This window comes from Podarcis raffonei, chromosome 10 (genome assembly GCF_027172205.1).
Source record: "Podarcis raffonei isolate rPodRaf1 chromosome 10, rPodRaf1.pri, whole genome shotgun sequence".
Taxonomy (NCBI): Eukaryota; Metazoa; Chordata; class Lepidosauria; order Squamata; family Lacertidae; genus Podarcis; species Podarcis raffonei.
Window position 1 is genome coordinate 58297580 of NC_070611.1, and position 16441 is coordinate 58314020.

General features: G+C 40.7%; 2 protein-coding genes across 22 annotated transcripts in view; both read left to right on the top strand.

The window, feature by feature from the left end:
• Positions 1 to 16441, top strand: part of B4GALNT3 (beta-1,4-N-acetyl-galactosaminyltransferase 3) — a 237224-nt gene that overhangs the window by 220716 nt on the left and 67 nt on the right. The window lies entirely within an intron of this gene.
• Positions 1 to 16441, top strand: part of WNK1 (WNK lysine deficient protein kinase 1) — a 108341-nt gene that overhangs the window by 49247 nt on the left and 42653 nt on the right. For 20 of the 21 annotated variants that reach the window (XM_053407116.1, XM_053407123.1, XM_053407112.1 and 17 more), the window contains exons 5-8: positions 10255 to 10343; positions 11414 to 11633; positions 12925 to 13261; positions 15938 to 16125. In XM_053407116.1, coding sequence (XP_053263091.1) covers positions 10255 to 10343; positions 11414 to 11633; positions 12925 to 13261; positions 15938 to 16125 — 834 coding nt within the window. Of the gene's footprint in view, positions 1 to 5800; positions 6040 to 10254; positions 10344 to 11413; positions 11634 to 12924; positions 13262 to 15937; positions 16126 to 16441 lie in introns of those variants that run through there. The other variant, XM_053407125.1, reaches the window with a different exon arrangement.

The following is a 16441-nucleotide window of genomic DNA, read 5'->3' on the forward strand; positions in this document are numbered from 1 at the left end:
TAAAATAACACATCTGTCTTAAAATGTTAGGCTTTATGTTTAAGTTCTAGGATTCATTCATTAAGAACCTCGTTATTTGAGATTTTCATCCCAATATTATGGATGTTTGCTCAGGAGGAAATCCCATTAAGTTCAGGAAGACTCCAGTAACCACCTCACAGAACTAGTCCAGGAGGATACTGCTGTCGGTGGTATCAAAAAATTTCAACAGATTGAAAAGTAGGAGCCAGAGATGCATTCTCCTTGCCTTGTTCTTGGTACAGGTCATCAGGGCAACAGAGGCTGATTTAGTCACCAAACCAAGCCTGATTCCAGATAGAACTGGATCCAGATAGTTTGTATTCAAGGACTGCTTCTCCCCATATGAACCGACTCAAACCATGCTAACATCATCTGAAGCCCTTCTTCGTGTGCTTCTTCCATGAGAGGTCTGGAGGGTGGCAACACGAGGACAGGCCTTTTCTGCTGTGGCTCCCTGTTTGTGGAATGCTGTTCCCAGGAGGCTCATCTCGTGCCTTCTTTACTTACTTTTAGGTGCCAGATGAAAACCAGACCATTGACTGATTAAACAATCTATGGCCTTTTAAATGTTCTTGTGGAAGGGGGCATTAATGGGTTTGTTTTCTTTTTCTCGCTATGTATTTTGTGTAATCATTTTGTGTTTTTTGCTGTAAACTGCCCTATGATCTATGAAGGGTGGTATACAAATTAAAACAAAATGAACCAAATGAACAAACCATATGAATGAGGTCTATGGCAGTTTTAAACTATTTAAAGGTGGCCGAAACATGTTGAGTGTGTTTTGCTCCTGATGGTTCTTGAATCTGTACTATATAAAGAGACCATCTTATCTATTATACTATTGCACTTTGTTATTATAGTACTGAATTTTGCTACTGACCCATGTCCTCATTGAACTTAGGGCCAAGATAGTGATATTTAAATGTGTGAATGCATTTAACTTGCTGACTTCTCTCCACCTCCCATTTGTTGTTGTTTAGTTATTTAGTCGTGTCCGACTCTTCATGACCCCATGGACAAGAGCACGCCAGGCACTTCTGTCCTCCACTGCCTCCCGCAGTTTGGTCAAACTCATGCTGGTAGCTTCGAGAACACTGTCCAACCATCTTCGTCCTCTGTCGTCCCCTTCTCCTTGTGCCCTCAATCTTTCCCAACATCAGGGTCTTTTCCAGGGAGTCTTCTCTTCTCATGAGGTGGCCAAAGTATTGGAGCCTCAGCTTCACGATCTGCCCTTCCAGTGAGCACTCAGGGCTGATTTCCTTCAGAATGGAGAGGTTTGATCTTCTTGCAGTCCATGGGACTCTCAAGAGTCTCCTCCAGCACCATAATTCAAAAGCATCAATTCTTCGGCGACCAGCCTTCTTTATGGTCCAGCTCACCCCCTCCCATAAGATGCCATTAATGCCAATACCTGCTTCATCAGTACTGCAATGTTTGTGGGGAATAATTAAATCTCTCCTCCCCATACTCTGCAGTTGTGATCTCCCTGTGCCTTTAAAAACCTTTTTAAAAAGTTTGACTGTCATCATGAATTTAATGTTTTGTCTAGCTTGACTGTTGGCCATTTTTTTATACATGTTTGCCCATATAATGCCACTAATTGTCTAGGAATGAAACTGGGCTGAATATATTTAATCTGGTCTTTTAGAACGATGAGTTCCCACATGCGTTTTCCCCACTTAATGCAAACAGCTATCACAGATGAAACATTATAGATGGAGCTTCTGTATGACTGTACTTTCTACGGAGGAAGTTCACACATTTAACTGCAAGTCAACTGACAAGTCATCACAGGACTAGTTCATTTGCATTTTTAAAGTTTCTACCCCCTACGTTCAGTTCTAGCAATCAAAATAAGCTGTGAATCTGTCTCTTTAGTGGGGATTTATAAGGTAACATAGTGCATTTCATTCATCCAAGCAACACTTTAATGAAAGTATCTGCTGTAAAGTGTTGAAATAGGTATGGACTGTGGAGTCAAAGATGTGTAGGAGATCCTAAAATGGAACTATATTTGAGACTTGCCTGTCTCTACACTGCAGTGAAGGTAACCTCCCTCTGAACAAAATTACTGTAACCAATTCATAAACTGATTTGTGAATCCTCAGGGATCTGATGATGATTACTTGTTTGATTACTTGGATTTACTAGGCTAGGATATAATAACCCAAACACATCAGGAAAGTAATTTCAGATTCACTCCAGGGCCAGATCCACATTGCAGCCCTTTGCCTTTCTGAGGCAGCAGTGTGCTAGGATTAGTGCATTAGAAAGTGGGAGGATCTACAAGGCATTTGAAAGGTTGTCACCCCCACCCACCCTGAGGCCATGGAAGTGCCTGTGTGCATTTGGGTAGATGGCCATGCACAGACAGTGCACCATTTGTCTCGTCATGAGCAGTACAGGATCTGCATCCTGCTCTAGTCCCAGTGGTCCCTGAAGGGAACCCCAACCAAGGTTCACAATGTGAACTCACAGAGTATAATTCCCAGAATGGAACTGAAATGTCGAGAGAGAGAGGGAAGATGGGGGGTAGAGGCAGAGGCAGAGCCAGCTATCAGAGGAATTCAGTGCCTCCTTCATAAGCACTGTTCCACGTCATCACTGATCTTCCTTCCACCTTCCACTGTGTATTACACTGCCAGTTGACCCCACTCACTACTTCATCCTTCCCTGTTTGTCTCCTCTCATGCTTATGCCTAATTCCCCCTTTCACATACTGCCTCCAGCAGAGCAACAAGTTCAGCCCATCCTCTGCATATGTTTAAGGAAGTGCAATGACTAGCAGTGTTAATAAGTGAGAACTACATTGGATTTATGAAGATGCACATTGTGAAGTAACTCCACACATCCCCATCATAATACGACCATTCACTTGATAGGAATAAACTGGAGAACAAAACTTCCCAGACGTACACTGGAAAGTCAAAGATGGGGATGAAGGTGGGGAAAGGAGAGTCAAACTGGTTGTGCAGGATAAAAGCTGTTATGATGAAGACAGTACTGCAGTGCTGGTTCACAAAATGTGGACTATGGTGGTAAAATTCAGTATCTCTAAGGCATGGAAAGTATTCTGAGAAATCCTGAAATACTGTATTTTTCGCTCCATAAGATGCACTTTTTCCCTCCTAAAAAGTAAAGGGAAATGTGTGTGCGTCTTATGAAGCGAATGCAGGAGGGAGGCAGGCAGGAAAAGCCCCCGAAAGCTGCACACAAGCCAGTCAGTCCCTTCTCCCTCATTGTAGAAAAGCCCGCAGGAGCCACGTGCTCCTTAAAGGGTGTGCGGCTCCTGTGGGCTTTTGTGGGAGGTGGGGGAATTGCCATAGCCGCGCACAGCCTCTCTTGGTTGGAGAGGCTGCGCACGGCTAAAGAAGCCAAGACAGCGAGCGGGATGGATCCCGCTCGCTGTCTTGGCTTCTTTCCTCTTTGGGGCTGGGGGGGGGACCCGGGCTTCCCCCGGAAGCCCCAAGAAGCTCTGGGAGAAGCGGACAGGCTGCGCGCAGCCTATCCGTTGCTCTTTGGGGCTGGGGGTGGGGAAATAATATTTTTTCTTGATTTCCCCCTCTAAAAACTAGGTGCGCCTTATGGTCAGGTGCGCCTTATGGAGCGAAAAATACAGTAAAATGTGTTCATACCACTAAGTAGGGGTGAGTATTATGTGCATTACTAGGGCATAGCAAGCTGTAATACCGGTAAGAAAGAAAACCATAATTTGGATTGGATATTGGTATTTAAAATTGAAGTTTAGCTGGGCAAGCTGTAGAGTCAGGAATGAAGTGGTTAAGCATGGATTGGGTAACATAACAGAAATTTGCATTTCATAAGATGCATGGAGTAAATTAAATTACCTTGCATAGTATTGCCTCAGGGTTGGGAGGAAGGGGTTAACTTTGTTTTCCATTAGGATCATGAGTTCTTTTAACATTTCCTTTAACGGTTTGTAGCAGCCTACATCTAGCTCAAACCAGTACTGAAATAGCTTAGTAAAAAAGTAATGGAGATTTTTCAAAGTACCTTGCAGCTTGACTCTAGAGTTCATGGGCCAACATAATTAATGGCAAAGTCTAAAAGAAGATTAAAGCAATTAGAGTAAAATTCCTTTCAGACTCTATTGTTAATCCCCTTGTTTGGGGGAAATCCTAAATACCATTATCAGCTATCATAACTTTCTTAGCACTTCCATGTAGGAAACTGCATGTAAATTGTGCACAAATAGTTGTGTGTGATCTCACGGGAGGGCAGTAGCCACGGGTTGTGGCTTCCTGATGTGGATACACAGTGACACAGATGCATATTCAATTAACTACATGTGATCTGAATGTGATCTTGCATGAGTTTCTTGTATATCTAAAATTGGAAAAAGTTTCCAATCTTCTTACAATCCCTCCCCTCCCTTAGCAGTCCTGCTGGCACGGCCACTCTTCTATCTTTTCTATGAAACCTGCCACTGCTATGCACCAACATGGTATCTAGCAGATTGGTATCTTTTCAGTAGAAAGACTTGGATTGTTTTGTGGATGTTGTCATCTGAATACCAGTTAAAATGGGCATGTGATGAGTCAGTGTGGAAAAGCAATGTCATGTTTTGTCTTGCCCAGTAGCTTGGGAAGAACAAGGGGCTAAGAGTGTATTAAAGGTGCTCTCCAGCTTTGGCAGAGGTTGCTGATGTTCTCAGTTATATTCAGCATTCAAAATTAGCTGGGCCTTTTGCAACTGGATGGAGATGTCCAGGAGCCACCCTTGGCACCTAGCATCTCCACCTATCTGGGTGCAATCAGCTGGTCTGCAGGGGGGACAGCAGCAGCAAAAGACACTTGTCTTTTGCTGCAGCACTACCCCTGGCAAATACCTGATTCTCCCAGCAGCACAGCAGCAAAAGATGTGCCTTTTTTGCTGCTGAGTTGCTGGGCAAATCAGGTGTTTGGTGAGGTACTGTGCTACCCTGCAGACCCCCTTATTTGCCACGCAGCAAATAAAAATAAAATAAATTGCTGCCAGGTGAATCAGGTGTTTGGCGGGGCAGAGTGGTAACAAAAGACATATCTACCCTGCAGACCCCTGATCTGCCTGGCAGCATTTTTTAATTTTTGCTGCAGGGCTGCCTGGTCTGGTAGTGGGGCAGCCCCCTACCCCAGTGGTGTCTAGACATTTTGTTTTGGTGCCCACAACCTAGGTCCCAGGAGCCACATGGCTCCTAGCATTCATATCCCAGTTTCTAACAATGGTATTTTAGTGCTACATGTGGTTTCCTTGTAAAACTTTTCAACAGTCCATAAGATAACTGGCAAAAGAGCAAAATGTAGAGGCATAGGTAAATGCAGGGACATTGTTCCATTATTTGCTCCCAGTGCGGAGTAAAATTAGAAAATAGGTTGTGTGACTACTTATAAAAAGAATACAGTAATCTAGGTAGAAAGAGGAGTTCTGTACCTGCGTTTGACTAAGTAACATCCTAGTGGTGCTATCAGATTAATTAATATAATTGCTATAATGCCAGTCAAGTGGTTGTGCCTTAAATTATAAATTATAAATAGAATCATCAAGACACTTCAGTTTCAGCTACATTCTTTTTAATACTCTGCATGATAGAACAGGGAAGCTTGGACAGAGTCTATTCTGGGTTTTGCAAAAGAAGATGCCAATTTGCCTGAAATAGCAGGGAAGGACGAAATGGGAGGAGCCCTAAGAAGGCTTACCTGTTCCATGGCATTTATTATTGCTGTGTGTCAAGGGGCTTGGCCAGTGGAAAACAGAGTTCTGATTTCTACAGGCTGACACAGGATGAGGGAAGGCAAAACTGTAGAGAAGACTATGCTTCCTTCAAAGCTTTATCCCTGCTTTCCTTCTGCTGTGCGTTAAGTGTGGACTTTAACAGTCCATTCTCCTTTTGCGTGCACAAGTCTCTCAGCATATTTGCCTCTGAGTCTCCTAATGGATCTTTCCAAGAGAGATTTTTGCCCAGTGTTTGTCATCATAAATTCACACTGTTGTTGTTCTCACACAGACTGTGGTAAAGAGGTAAGAATTTCAGTTATACTAGCTTGCATTCATTTACGTCATATGATGGGAAATAGGGGGTCATGATGCTTCTGTAGAGAATTCTGTATAGATCTGTTCTATAACTACTTTCATGTGTTGGGTGCTATGCAGCGGCAGTCCTGACTTCAAAATATTAAGTATCTGGACTTAAGTATGGATGTAATGGTTTTGGTGCAAATTAATTGGAGAAACGACAGCTGAGACTCAGGTTCTGTGTGGATCTGGTTAGGAATTATGGTCTCCATGTGCGTGGAAAATAATGTCGGCACAATTACTCAGATAATGCCTGGAAATCTAGATATAGTACTAGGGTTTTCTAGGGCTTTCTGACTAGGATGAACAAACACACCAGCAAACTGTGCAGAAGAGGGGGCAAAGGAATACATCTAGTATCTTTGATATACTAGATGATATACTAGATATGGGTTCTTGAATAACTCTTCTCATACACAAGTGAAGGAGGCATGGGGCCCAACCATCACTATGCACAAAATGCAGGTTTGTCTCTGTAAGAATGAAAGGTAATCAAAAGTTTCAGTTAATGTAATTTAAGGGTGGTGCCTGTCTTGTGCGGTTGGAAGGAATAGGAATGTTTAAACGGGCTAATGTAAGTTAATTACACTTGACAAAGATATGGAGTATTAAGCACTCTTTATTTTGATAAGTGCTGTGTTAACCTATGCCACTTTAATACAGATACTATATTCTGGTGCTTGGTTGAGCAGTTAAGAATTTATTTTTGGCTCTGAAGTTGCTTTTCAGCATATCATTCACTTGCCATTTTGAACTGCTGTGAAAGAAAGCTTAGTGCAAATATATTAACCCAGTTTTCAACACAAGTAGTGTGAAAGAGAGCTATGCTCACTTGATTCTAAAATGCTTTAAAAATAGTTAACACAGAAAAATTTATGTAAGTGACAGATTAGGCTATAGTTTAAATTGGCATGTAATAGCAAGCAGGAACTTCTGCAAAAGGCAGCAAATACTTAATCCAGGGGATTGCCTTGAAAGGAGGAAATGTTGTAATTATCCAGTGTACCATTTAATGCACTTGGAAACTAATTGATGAAAGAGGAAGGTCTGATTCACTTCAGACTTCCTTCATCCTGTTCCATGAATGCTCACTCTGGTGACTTTGGTTTCATTGTCTTGCTTCTTAGCTACTACACTATATTAGCTCAAAGATAACACAGAGTTTTTCTGATTATCTTTTGTTATGATTGATTATCTTTTATATATGCAAAGCTGGTATGACTTCGAGAATGGAATAAAGTATTTACATTATTTGATACAAAACAATTGTATATCAGTGAAAGTGTATAGTACCAAATAGTAAACTTCTTAAACTGAAACATTAAGTTCAAAAGAGATATTAACTTAAAACAACAACTTGAAACTTCCGTGTTCATAGTCCTCTTTCAGTTGAAATATTAACTGTTCCAAACCATTCACTGGCCTTTATTGTAGTTAGTGAGTATACTTCTGTGTATGCTAATACAATACTGAGCATAGGTTCACAAAAATTATCAGCCCACAAGTTGTTACTAATCCTATGGTGGTCATTTAAGGTGTAAAATACAGTGGTACCTCGGGTTAAGTACTTAATTCGTTCCGGAGGTCCGTTCTTAACCTGAAACTTTTCTTAACCTGAAGCACCACTTTATATAATAGGGCCTCCTGCTGCCGCTGCGCCACCAGAGCACGATTTCTGTTCTCATCCTGAAGCAAAGTTTTAACCTGAAGCACTATTGCTGCGATAGCCGAGTCTGTAACCTGAAGCGTATGTAACCCGAGGTACCACTGTAGTAATAAACAAGCAACTTTATATTTGTCAATCCCAAACAAGTGCCATTGTTCTTGAGCTCTTATCATCCCTTACCATTGCCCTTGCTGACTGGGGCTAATGGGATTTGTAGTGGAAAACATCTGGAAGGCAGCTAGTTGGGGAAGGCTGATTTAAACCTTACCTGTCTAGTCACCTCGATACTACTCTGTAAGCAGCTCTTTTCACAGAATAAATAAGACCAAGTAGTTTGGAAGAATGTGCTAATAGATATCAGTGTGTCTCTTGCCTATAATAAGTCATCAAAGTTTGCACTACTAAGTCAACATTATCTAAATCATGCCCTGCTAGTAACTGGAAGGCATACTTCGTATTATATGCAGGTACAATGTGTTGTAGATAGGTGTGTTGACCAAATGTGATGTGTACTAGCTTATACATAACTAACACTGCTTCTCAATGTTAGCTTGACCCTCAAATGGCTTTGTGTACATGGCTGGAAGCCCTGAACAGTACAACATGTCCTTTACTTGCCCTCCCTCCCTTTGGTTTGTTTTTTAAATTGTTTTGGTGGACTTTTGAATTTGTATTGTAATCACTTCATGTGATCAGATCACAAGAAGGTAATTTGAATTCAAGACTTTTCCCTTGAATAGTTCTGCATGAAAATACATAGATCATAACTCTATGCAATTAAGTGTTCTAACTGATAAGGGCTGCCTGTCAGATTACTAACAGTTTTTTCCCCTTTTTGAGTTGTAGATTAAAATGTTTTATAAAAGTCTGTTATAACTTAGAACTGCAGCCTTTAATTAGGGATGCCTCATTAGTCAGTTAACATATATGTCTAAAAACAAGGGAAGTATCATTTTTATTCAAAATCATTTTGTTGTATTTGGTAGTTTTCCTTTAGTAGGTGGGCAACTGAAGAACAGGGTTTTGTTCTGTTTTTGCAATGCAATAAGAGCAGGGACTTTTCATCGAAATTCATACTTCTAAAAGAACAGGAACAATTCATCTGAGCCAACAGCCTTTGTTGATAAGGCACTAAAAGTGAGCTGGTAGGAGTAAATTTAATAGGGCAAAATGGTGACTAAAAGCCCCTTGGAATGCCAGTTAGACAGTAGCTTGTATTGTATCGCAGTTCATGATATCAACAGTTTTTTAACTTTTTACATGGCCCCCAAATTCCAAGTTGGTTACTACTACTCAGATAATTTTACTGCTCAAAGTGCCAATGTGGATTGAGGTTTCAATCACCTGTGAATAAATGTTTATTTAGGAAGAGTTCTGAGACTGTTAGGTTAGGTTATGTACAAAGGAACATGAAGCACAGGTCAAAGGGAGCATGCCATATAAATTAGGACCTTCTTATGTGTGTTCAGTTCTGGGTTTAATAAATATTAATCTTGTAAAACGCACACAGTCCTATCCTGTTCTGTCACACCTGTTTATCTGTCTCCCCACCACCACCACCACCTCAAAATCTTTGCACTGTGGCTTAATGGTAAATATAGGTTATGCCTAGTGAGAGGAAAATCTGTTAATATTAATTTTGTGCTTGTTTATGTACAGAAAGATAGGCCATGGTGAAGGTGAGACTGACCACTGGGTTTGACATAAGAGTAGTATGATCAGAAATCAGATCTTGGCCTGTTTGGATAAACCATACTAAAACTAACCACAGTTCCCTATTTGGAGGAAAAGACAAACTTGCAGCTGGTATAAAATGGAAATGGATGTGTCAGAGGAGGAGAGAGGAGGAAGAGCAGGCTTGTACATACTAAACCATGATTTAGTGTTGCATCATTTTGGGAATGAGAAAAGAAAGGATAGCGATGGATATAATAAATTTGGCAATGTATTTGAGAGAAAACAAAGTGAATCTCATTTTGCCAATTAGGACCAAGATAGATTCTGGGTAAGTTGGAAACCAGTGGTTACTTTAGAGAAAGAAATTATCTTAGCATGCCTTACTTAATTGTTGCAGACTTCTAGGAGAGAGGAGGGCAATATATTTGTGTATATATATATATATATGCTTGTTGGATTCTTTTCAGCATTCCTCTTTAAAAATGGATTTTTACGATTGCAGTAGCATTTAAAATATATAGTTTCAAAAATACAAGTAAAATAAGAAAAGTTGTTTTTTCATAATTAAGTCTGGAAGTTCATTTGATTAAAAGCTGACGTTTTCCACACTCAAATATAACTAATGCTTTGATCGTTGAATTGGAGAGAAATCATGAATCAAATCACCGTGGTATATCTTGTGAAGAATAAAACTGTCCATATGACACAAGCATTGTGCCTCTATAAGATTGAATGTCACCAGCCATGCTAAACTTCATTAGAGATTTAAATAGACATTTTTGTTACCATATTTTCTCACATATTCTTCTGTATTTCAGGGAGTCAAACCAGCAAGCTTTGATAAAGTTGCAATTCCTGAAGTAAAGGAAATCATTGAGGGATGCATCCGTCAAAACAAAGATGAAAGGTAAGTATTCATTCCATTTGGACGAGGCACTTCAGATATTCCATAGTGCACAATAAGAGTGGTGTGTACTCCTTGAACAGTCAGATAAAAATGATAAAGAAAGAGAAATCAAAAGGACTTTCGATTCCCTGTCTGTCAGTTCCATATAAAAAGATTATTCGAAGTATTCATTCTACAATAACATCCAGCTGTTCTTCCTTGTGCTAAGCGATACTTTCTCAGTCTTCAGACCCAAATGTCTCAAATTCATTAATTTTTCTTTCCACACGAAACATCTAAAAGGGGTTCTCCAATTATTATTATTGATAAATGTCGACAATAATTTTTTTCTAGCCCAATGTAACAACTTTTCCTCCAGTAACTTCAACAACCTTTCTTCCATATTGAAAAATTATAAATTGTTTCATCTTTGTTCACACAAAAGTCTCTACACTATGGTCATATGTTAAAATAATATTTGATATTTATTTATTGTATGTTTGTTAATTCAAACTCAGTTCTGTTATCTTCCGATCCTATTTTCTGTTGACCGTGATTTTCCTTCCTAATTTTATTTTGTAAGTTCTTTCCATATCTCACCAATATAGAAATAAAAACGAAGCTACGGGGAAACTAACAGAATATGAAAAGAGAGTAATAAGAGATAGTATAATGACTAAGGGATTGATTTCCCTTTTATACAAAACCCTTATTAAGATTTTGCCCTCAAAAACATTTTAAAAACTGATGGGAATTAATTTGGGATATAAACATTGAAGAGGATAACTGGAACAATTTATGGACAAAAGGACCATATAAATCTCCATCAGCAACTAAGGATTGATTGCTAAAAATTGTGCATGGATTGTATTTAGCATTCAGTATCAGTCATCCTTATTGTTTTTAAAAAGCAAGTCCCTTTAGAAATGGCATGGATATATAGAGTTTGTCTTAGAACAAGATTTAAATATTCCGTGGCATATGGGCAGCCCAATTGGAAAATGGAGGAATTGTTTGTGTATTGTACTATGTGATAACGTTCTCTTGTCTTTTCTATTCCCCTTTTATTATTTCCTTTCCGTTATGATCAGGTATGCTATCAAGGACCTTCTGAATCATGCATTCTTCCAGGAAGAAACTGGTGTGCGGGTAGAGCTAGCAGAAGAAGATGATGGAGAGAAAATTGCCATCAAGCTCTGGTTACGAATTGAAGACATTAAAAAACTTAAGGGCAAATATAAGGATAATGAAGCGATAGAATTTTCTTTCGACTTGGAGAGAGATGTCCCAGAAGATGTAGCACAAGAAATGGTATGTCATATAGATATGACAGATATTCCCACTTCCGCACCTATTTTGGCAGATTCCAGAGACATGGAATTGAACCCTGTCGCTGATTTTTTTTCTTTCATGATTTTGCTCACCCCAATGCAGCCCAATTAAACTTAATACAGTGGAAATAAATGGTGTCTTCTTGTTATGATGTCTTTCTCAGACAAGCCAGAATTCCATAGCTGTCTGAAAAACAGTAGCTGGGGAAAGCAGTCACACAATGTAAGGGGCTGAACTCTGCCACCCTTCTAATTTGAGCATACCTACAGAGGTAGCTTTGACTTTCATTTCCCCCTGCTCCCCCAATAGTTCCCTTGCATGCACATATTTTCAATAATGGATGAATCCCATATTTTTCTTAAGTAAAGAATAATCAGTGCACTTAAGAGTTACTCTGCTTCATGGGTAGCCCATGTGATACCCTTCAGATGTTGCTGAACATAAAACTTCCAAAAATCCTTGCTAGTATGGCCAGTGATCAGGGATGACGGTAGTTGTAGTCCAGCAGCACCTGGGGGCACATCATTGGCTACCCCTGCTCTAGATTATGTAGGTGCAGTGGATATTTGTTGAAACTTTATGATTTCCCAGAAGGATTAATTTGGGGGATTAACTACTACCATCCAGCTGTCAGTTCAATGATATTTTAACACCTCTTTCAAAAAAATTATATACTTTAGGGCACTTTTACCACATGGAGAAACACATCTGTCTATCTGCTCACTTTCCATTATAATTTTAAGCTGGATACAGTACTTACATTTTTACCCTCCAAGGCATAAAACACCACCAGAATCAGTTTTTGCAACAAGCTTCTCTCCAATAAATTAGAAGGGTGCAAATGTTGCTAGGTCTCATTCCTTAGCCAGTTCCAAACTAACGGTTGAGTACTTCTGAACAGAAGGTTGATGCAGCTGCTTTGACCTTGCAGCTGGGGTAGAAGACACTGTATCCATCTTTTCCTTTCAAGGTGATTGCACTGACTGCCATATAAATGGGAAGGCAGATGCACTTAGTAGTATATGTGCTATCCATTGCTTCATGTGAAGATATTATTTGGTTTATGATAGGATCTTATAATCTTTTTGCCTTGACTTTTTCCCAATAGTGCTCTTTCAGAAGACATGCATGAGCTTGCAATAGTTTAACTACTGCAACATGTATTAGCTGGAAATGGGCATTTGGGTTGGCGCGTTTGATGTATAATTATAGAAACTTTTATTTTGCTTTATCATTGTTTATCTGATGGCATGAATCATCCACTTTTCAGGTTGAGTCTGGGTATGTCTGTGAAGGGGATCACAAGACAATGGCCAAAGCTATAAAGGATAGAGTGTCCTTGATCAAGCGAAAGAGGGAGCAGCGTCAGTTGGTGAGAGAAGAACAGGAAAAAAGAAAGCAAGAAGAAGTCAGTCAGAAACAGCAGACAGAGCAGCAGTTACAAGCGGGCACTACCCAGCAAGGAACTAAACATGCTGCACCTGCCGCTGGTGTCACTGCCATCCCTGCTGCTTCAGCTTCGGTTTCCACACAAGTAGAGCCTGAGGAGCCAGAAGCCGATCAACATCAACAGCTGCAGTATCATCAACCTAGCATTTCTGTATTGTGTAAGTACATGCATCTTCTGACCTGTATTTTTGGACAGTTAAGTCAATACATAAAGCCCGGTGTGACTGAAACATGTCACTATACAATAAACTAGTCACCATCCTCCTGGGTCATCCACAAGCATTTATGATTTAGATAAACGTAAGTGGTTAAGATAGATGGCTCCACTGCTCTCTTGGTAGACCTCATCATATCAGCTGCTCCTTGAACATCTGAACAAGCAAGACCACCTTTAAGAAGCATACTTGCACTGAGGCTGATGCAGACAGTTCCCCAACCCAAGCTGCCCTTGCAACAGATGCAACCCCCCTTCCCTGGGAGAAATTTTCTTTTGCTCAGAATGGGAAGTGAAGTCACACACACACACACACACACACACACACACACCAGTCATCACTTTGCCTGCAGACTGCACCTTGGACTGACTTCGTGTAGATGTGTGACTGGTCCACTAACAGTGTTTACTCCAAACACTGAAGCTTGAGAGTCCTTGTAGATCTGTGTCTTGTGAATCAGCAGGATGCAACTATCACAACAGCAGTATACAAAGAGTTTAAACCCGGGTACAGAATGAGGATCCTGATGTAGCTCCAGATTTTGAGCAGACTTTCATTCCAGCTCCCATAGGTGGCTGATGTTGATCTTGACCTGAAGGTACTGTTCTTGGAAGAATTGTATAATGAAGGTGAGGGTGCTGATGACTTGGCCATGGTTTTGCTGCAGCCTGATTTCCACTTTCGATGGCTTTGAAGACAGCTCTCCTGACTAAAAAAAGCCAGAATGAGAGTGGCTGCTATCTGGAGCTTTATCTACAAGCAGAGAACCTTGACTTAGCCATGCAAGCATCAGCCCTATTGCACCCTAACCTGCCCATCAGGTTTATGTTCCATGTCCTGTCTTCCCTCTTTCTTCTCCTTCAGAACAGAAACTCTCATACAGGAGGAGGGGAAAGTACAGGAAATCCAAGTGTTGTGGGACTAACATGGGTAGTGATGGTGTTTCAGGCCACAGTGGTGCCCTCATGGTGGCGTTGTGCTTGGTGGGGTGGGATAGGGTAAAGTGGCAGTGAAGTCAGAAGAGCTCTGGGTTGGTGATGCTGGCATGCATGCACACCTGTGGGACTGCTGCAACCAAGTTAGAGAGCCTCTAACCTTGCTGGACTATTGTAGCAAGTTCACATTGCTGCCATCAGAAAAACACCACTGCCACACCACCCTTCCATCATGTGCCATTACTATGTTCAGGCATAGTTGAAGAGCCAAGCCTGAGACTATGTGATGCCTGTTGGAAAGCTATGGGGAGAAGTACCATTGAACATAAGACAAAGGGCCAGACAAAGGGACTTGGGTCAATAAATAAACATGGTACAGCTTGAAAAGGATTATGTTAAGGCCACCAGGGAAACACTGAAGATCCCTACAAGAATCACAAATAAAAGTTGATTGCAGAGGCATATGAGGAAGGGGGAGTTTAAGGGACTCTACCAAACAGTGGTCACATCAATGTGCTCTTCTGATGCTGAATTCAAGAGAGCCATGCCACTGTCCTAGAGAGGCAAGTGGCTTGGTAGAAATGCATAACAGACACACTAAATGAACAACTGGCAGCTCTGCAGCCACCTATCCAGTATTCTCACTGCCGGGATACATCCTACTGTATGTTAGCAGAATCACGCACAACCCTGATTGAACACAAATCTTCTCTGAGTCAATAGATCAGCCAAGGAAGACCCAAGAACTACTGTAGATGTATATGGACCAGCTGCTGTTCATTGCTCATTGTACATTGCACATTTGCTGTCGAAAGGATACTTGAGGTCAGGAACACCACTGCCTTGTAAGACCAGCTGAACTTTGAAATGATAACGGCTATGAAGATATGGGCCTTTCTGAAAACAGAGGCAGTCTGGTATTTGGCACATGATGTGGAAGACTAGGATGATCCTTTGGGATGTCTCATGAGATTAAGAAATGGTATAGGAGGAAATGTGGTGTCCAGAAAAAAACAAATGTTGACCCTGTACAAATTGGTCCTTAATGGGAGCTCATTGCATATCAGCAGATCATAACATCTATGGGCTGTAAAATCTTCAGAGACGCAATATGTTCTTTTGATTCCTCTCCTATCTGTATTTTGGTCCCTAAAAGCCAAATGTTTCAACCGTGTTGTATTCCAGTCTATGGATGGATGCCAAGGGCATGTTCATAGAGATGAACATTGGTATGTTCAGCCAATGTCACAATATGGCCATAACATTCTATGTTGTGAAGCATTGAATCTGGACTTCTTGATAATCTCTTCACTTTTAACAAGAACAGATTTGTTGCCATTTTGGGAGCAAAATGCAATCAGCATTATCTCTGTACTGTGGAAATAAAAGGTGTTATGGACAGGAGTTAGGGCTTCGGGTTTCTTGTACCTGTACCTGCTGCCTTCCTGAGGCACAACTTCGTTACTGCCATTGTCCTTGCTAACATACTCAATCTGAGCACAGTTTCTGTGATTTTGTGCTGTAGGATTTGGGGGAATTAGGAGGCATGTACTAGTGCTGCTGAGTGCTGCTGTCTCTACCTTAATTTTGTATAAATTTAAATGAATTCACAAGCAGTTCTGGAACTTTGACTCAGCATGAGTTCATGAGCAATTTAAAAACCACTTTTTTATGGTTTTTACAGCTGATGGCACCGTTGATAGTGGACAAGGATCATCTGTCTTTACTGAATCATGTGTGAGCAGCCAACAGACAGCTTCTTATGGTTCCCAGCACGAACAGACTATCCCAACAGTTCAACCCCCAGGATATGCAGCTCCTATTGTCCAGCCACAATCACAACAACCGGGAGGATATCAGACGTCTGGAGTGGTAAGGCCAAAGCCAAAGTAGTAGAGGGAATACTTGCTTGGAATTCCTTTATTTGTGTAGGCTTTTAAAAAAACTTGTAGTCTGAGGTTTGAATGGAAGTTCAGATATATTTTGTGTGGGTAAAACAACATACACAACAAAGTAAAAATCCTTTCTCTGATAGTTCTCCAGGCGAGAGAGAGGGTATCTCATAGAAAGGTATAAAGGCAGCAAAACTTGGGGTGGAAGCAGCAATAAAATTCCCTTTCACTTGCTGATTTTGCCTATAGAGGTATATGAAATTCTATTTAGCCTGCAATGCATAGTGTGTGAGGAA